Source organism: Teleopsis dalmanni, chromosome 2 (genome assembly GCF_002237135.1).
Source record: "Teleopsis dalmanni isolate 2A chromosome 2, ASM223713v2, whole genome shotgun sequence".
NCBI classification, from domain to species: domain Eukaryota; kingdom Metazoa; phylum Arthropoda; class Insecta; order Diptera; family Diopsidae; genus Teleopsis; species Teleopsis dalmanni.
In genome coordinates this window covers 243,909,490-243,915,696 of record NC_051847.1, presented here as the reverse complement: position 1 = coordinate 243,915,696, position 6,207 = coordinate 243,909,490, and the positions used below count along the sequence as shown (strand labels likewise).

Below are 6,207 nucleotides of genomic sequence, written 5' to 3'. Positions count from 1 at the left end.
TTATTATATATTATACATTATATATTATATATATTTTATATCATATATTACTCGCGTATGGAAAACGGCATTAATACCACTAGAATCAAGGATAGAAATATGCAATGCATGTGTTAAGTCAGTGCTTCTATATGGGAGCGAAACTTGCCATACCACTGCCTCTATTCTACAAAAACTACAAACCTTTGTCAATCACTGCCTAAGAAGAGTAGTATGAATCTGGTGGCCAAGAATAATCACGAATAAACGATTGTGTTGTATCACAAATCAGACGAAGATCAGCAAAGAAATAATTAAGCCCAAAAACGGTTGGCTGGACTATACTCTACGTAAAGATAGATCGGTAATTTCACGCGCTGCGCTTGAATGGAACGGTTGAAGTAAAAGAAGTGTAGGAAGAACTAGAATGACATGAAGACGTACAATATGTTACAACGGGAAACAACCAAATCCATTAACGATTTACGATATGGTATATGGTCAGAAATAAAAAAATTGGGAAACATTTGTAATATTTGTAAATAGGATAAGTTTTTAATTATTGTGATTAATGACATGTCAAAAATAAAATAAATAAATAATATGTTATAAAAATAAATTTAATAAGTTTTTAATATAACATTAGTATTGTTTATTCATTTACCATATAAGGGTTTATGCTATGCCCTTAGTATTGCAGTACTGTTTACTACTTATTATTGGTGTTTATTATTGATTCACTATAGTACATGGTATTTGAATGTAATTCTTTAATAAAAGTACGTCAAACACTTAAGCCTTTGTAACAATCAATATAATCAAACACGCGTCTTGCACTTCAATATATCAGAATCTTTATTATCTGCTTAAAGATACTCATGACCTAAATAAAAAAAAAAAATTTTTTAAATTACTTCACTTTTCATTGGAACTAATAACACTCAAGGGCAATAAAATGCGCCTCCAAGAACCGACGAGCAACAGTCGAATATAAAACTAAGCAGTTTGTTATCCCCAAAAAGAATTGAAAAAAAAAATCAAAAATATTTTGAACCTAATTGAACAATGAAAACGAATTTCTTAATCCGTCTACAAGTTTCTGCACGATATAATCAAATACATTAAAAAAATATATAGAAATAATAATAATAAAAATAATATTAATAAAATTTATGATAGTCATCTAAGAAGAATAAAATTTATTTAACAAATTCCAGTTTATTTGTTTGCCACACTAAAAATTTTCAATTCACAATTAATTTTTAAAATTCATATCTCACTCTTAGAGGTGCAAAAAGATACAAGACAAGTTCAATGATTCTAACTGAATTTCGTGACTCAGTGCCGAATTATAATGCACTAAACTAAAAGCAGAAACAACAACAACAATTTTAAAGAAATCATTCATGAAAAATAATTCAAAAAATGAGAAACAAAAAGAATTCGATATATCTTTTAGGAACAAGTTGTGCGCTACATATAGGCGATTACCGCCGAAGTTTTCATAACTGAATTAGCATAATGTAGCACTTGAGTGCTACAGAAAATCAGTAAACACTAAAGCCGTCAGATTAGTGAACAGCCTTAGGCTACTCTTTGTCAACCGAGTTGGGAATGAAAAAATTATCTTTTTGGCATAAATCTTTAGACCTTTGTATAAACCGAAATTCTTTCAGCAAATCAGTTGCCAAAGACAAAAAAAGAAAATTTTTTTCTAAGTACACTTCACGGTTAGATAGAGTAGATGCGATATTTAACGCTTGCAAAAGGTTCACTACTAATCATTTACTAATTTAGTTTCTTATTATTATTATTTTTACTGTAGTTGTAGTTGTTGTTGCTGTTGTTGTTGCTGTTATATGGCTGTTATTTAGCTTAGTGTGAAATGCACCTTGACATTTAATTGGTTTTATATTATTTGATTATTTTTTTTTTTTAGTGTAAAAAAAATGTTTTCGTTAGGTATTTTAATTTATCATTTTATTCTTTACACTTAATTATTCGACATGCTTTAATGTACAAAATAAATGGTTTATATTGTATCTTCGATTTGTATCCGAGCAATTTCAATATCGAACGAAGTTTATAACATTTTAACGTGACTAAACTTACATTAACAAATTATTTTCAATGCTTTTGCATGCGTTGCAGATATTTAAATTTCATGTTGTTTAAATTAATTGAAAAATTATTTTATAAACCAAAAACAAAGAAAAATATAGGAAGTGTGGTAAGGTACAAAATAAATTTTAACATTAAAAGAGTGAAATTAATTAATTCACAAAGATATTTCTATATCTTTGTATAACTTCTTCAGTTTTCTTAAAGAGTCTGTCTTACAAACTGATAATACTTATCATCCTCTACTTACATATAATTATAATAATATAATACGAAATTGAAATTAATTTGGAGCTACCATCTTGTGATACTTTCTGTCAACAAACAAATGGCCTGAGCGCCTTGGGACTCACGTCACTGTTGACAATTATGAGTTCGAAGTTGTGAAAGACTTTGTTTATTTAGGTACCAGCTTAAACACCCAAAATGACATCAGCCTAGAGATTCAACGAAGAATCACTCTTGCCGACAGATGTTACTTCGGACTAAGTAAGCAATTGAGAAATAAAGCCCTCTCTCGACAAACAAAAATCACGCTCTACAAATCTAGTATCATGCCTATCCTGCTGTATGATGCAAAAGCTTGGACAATTACCGACAGTGATGAGAAGACGTTCGAGAGAAAAATTCTTCGGAAGATCTAGGGTCCCTTATGAGCTGCATGAGCTATACCGCGACATTGACATAGTTAAGCGCATAAAAATTCAGCAGCTTCGCTGGTTTGGTCATGTCGTGCGAATAGAAGAAAGTGCTCCGGCTTAAAAGGTGTTTGATTCGGTACCCGCAGGTGGAAAAAGTGATAGAGAACGTCCGCTTCGATGAAAGGATCAGGTGACCAACGATTTGGGGGCGCTCGGTACTACCAACTGGCGACAGTAAGCAAATACTCGGGCTAACTGGTAGAGGCTACTCGACGCGACCAAGGACAAGTCACGTATGTAATGGCCAACTAAGTAAGTAAGTATCTATGTGGCCTTCCAAGATTTCAAAAAAGCTTTTGGCAGTTGAAACCGACCATACATTCGGACAGCAATCTCCAAAAGTGGAATACCAGAAAAAATTGTGAACCTTCTGAAGGAGCCGTTCAAGTATATTAAATGTCGCGTGATTCGCAAAAAACCTGCTCTCTGAGTTTTTTGACATCAAAACAGGTGTACGACAAGGGTGTATGCTATCACTAGGTTTTCATTCTTGCGATAGATGGTAATGGGGACAGAATATTTAATGGGGACTCTTTGAGTGTTTACAAGATCTAGAATTCACTGAAGAGGTCCTGCTTTTAAGTAACAGACTTGATGAATTACAGCAGACGACATCCGCCATAAACAAGCAGAGTTTGACGAAAAGCATGACTAGCGGTTATAGCGCAGCTCAAAATGTAAGGTTGCATGTAAATGGTGGAGAAGAAATTGAATGGGTAAACTCTTTTACCTACCTGGAAAGCATTGTGACAAATACGAGTGGAGCTGATAAAGAAATTGGTGATCGGATCAATAAAGCGAAAGCCGCGTTTGGCAAACATAACAACATATGGCTATCCAGTCAATTTAGGAATTAGACCAAGCTGCCAGTCTTTAACACAACTGTGAAACCTATCTTGTACTACCGCTGGAAACATGAAAGTACCCCAGATGTATAGACAGAAAGATGCAAGTGTTTGTCAACAAGTGTCTAAGTAGAATTCTGAAAATATGGTGGCCAGAACGAATATCAAATTAACGCCTTAATCAAATCAATCAAAAAGCAGCAAAAAATGAGATGAAAATGAGAAAATTAAACTGGAAGGCCATACGCTCAGACAACCGAGAGAAAGACTTGGTGCGCCAGCGAAAACATAAAAAAGAGCGGCCGAAAGTGAGTTAGCTGAAGCGTTATATACATGAACTGACAACTACAGAGTCAGATTAAGAAGAATTATTGACGCTCTACGTCCCAATGGGAATAGTGGACAATATGGTGGACTTTGTCCACTTTTGGAACTTGATTTCTGAGATATTAGGCCTTAAAGTTACAAACTTTATAATAAAATGCCAACAAAAACTAAATAATCCATTCTAGAGTTAGTATTTAATTCACTTTAACTCTCTTATGCAAGTGGATAATTCGTAGAAGGTATAGATGTAGTTTTGATTATATTCACTATAGCAAATTGATTTGCTGTGATATCAGACTTTGATGTTAAAATCTTGTAGTTGCTTTAAGAGTTTATTTATGTAGATAATAGTATATGATTCCCCATAATCACCTCCCATATTTAATAATAAAAATTTACGTACAAAACATCAATCGGGTTAATAAAATGTGCTTCTTCGGGGGATAGCGCTAAATTACTTATAATTTTTTTTTGCCTACAAAATAAATTTGAATCTTTTAGATTTAAGTGTTTTTGTTTGGAAAAAAAAATAACTTGAAAATTTAATAACATGCCATGAAAATGATTTTAAGGACTTAAAGACTTAAGACTTAAGGTCTGATTATCCATTATATCTAACACAAATAGTTAGTTATATAAAATTATATGTATAGTTTATAAAAGATTTGTATATTTTTATACTTCATCATAATTATATTAAAACAATTACAAATGTTATATTTACTAATATGATATTTGTAATCTATTAATAAAAATTAAAATTAAAATTAAAATTTACACACCCAAATTACCCAAATATATATTAATGTAATATTTTTAAAAATGGAACAAATTTTTTTATTTTGTTGTTATGCGATAATTAATTTTTTAATTACTCATACGTTACGGTGTTTCTACCTTAAAATATTATATTAAAAACAACACATCACAAACAAAAAAAAATATTAATTTGGTCAGTCGTTGGCATACAAAAAACAAGTTTTTTTTAATTTAAATTTAGTTTATTAAATCAAATACTAATATATATATATGTAAACAGTTTTATTCAATGACCTTCTTTCATTTGGTAGATAAAACCAGATCCCTTCTCCATATTTTTTTTCTGGATTTAAATAATGTTTGAGTAGAGTAATGTATTTTAAAGGTAATATTTGTATTTATTGTAAACTCTTAAATTTTAATTAAAACATATTAATTAATATACAAATTATTATTATGTTTATGAATATCGCCTACTTAACCACTTTTTGTATTTTATTCACAAAATTATAAGTTCTAAAAAATTAATTTAACAACTAGAACTTGTTGACATTTTTGATACTAAGCAATCACATAAAGATACTATATAAAAATATTAAACAATTTTATAACATATGTAAAAGACATATATATAAACAAATCTATATGTGTTTATATAATTATTTATATATTATAAAAAATTAAATTGAAAAGTAAAGTAGGCACATGAATGTATCGGAGATATTTCTTTTATAATATTAACACCTAAACACTATTTTATTACAATACAACTGAAATACGAAAAGAAATAAATAAATAATAAATTATCAATGTATAGTGCTATCTCTCTCTTAATGGAATAGTACAACAAGAAATTGGTATGACATTTTTCTAGAAATTGGTCCTAATTGAGAAAGAAAGTTTCAGCTTTTCGAATTAAGAGCAATAAGATGAAAATTTTCAGCTGTCAGCTGTTGAGAATTTTTTTATATTAGATGGATAGCAGTTTCAGTATTAAAGCCTAGCTTAAATCCAATCATAAAGAATATAATCAAAGGCCAAGCAGATTCAACATTCTGTCTACTTATAAAGATACATCTTATTGAGATGCTAAATCAAGTCCAGGTAATCTGTCGGATAAAGTACCAATACCCTTAGCTCTGTTCTACTAAAGTATAACACTTGACCACTCACTTAAGATTTAAAGAATTTAAAGTATAAGATTTAAGTAACGTAATTTTTACTGTTTTCTAACTATCTATTTTCTGCATTATACGTCTAAGATACTGTTTTGATGATCAATATAATGCATTTTAATTTATAAATATAAACTTTTTCTGGAAATATTAGATCCAATACAGTAAGACCCCTGTTTCGTTTAACGCTGTTTCGGTTTAGCGCTCTTTTATTTCAACCCGAACATTTAAGCAGATGTTTAAAAAAAAACGGAGAAGAGAAGCAATCAATAAGAGAATTTTGGAAAAACTACAATATCA

General features: G+C 30.1%; 1 protein-coding gene across 1 annotated transcript in view; it reads left to right on the top strand.

Moving 5' to 3' along the window:
* Positions 1 to 3,448: 3,448 nt before the first annotated feature.
* Positions 3,449 to 6,207, top strand: part of LOC119677220 (regulator of nonsense transcripts 1 homolog) — a 4,992-nt gene continuing 2,233 nt past the window's right edge. The window contains exon 1 of the mRNA XM_038088491.1: positions 3,449 to 3,517. Within this exon, the coding sequence (XP_037944419.1) occupies positions 3,449 to 3,517 (69 nt within the window). The remainder of the gene's footprint in view (positions 3,518 to 6,207) is intronic.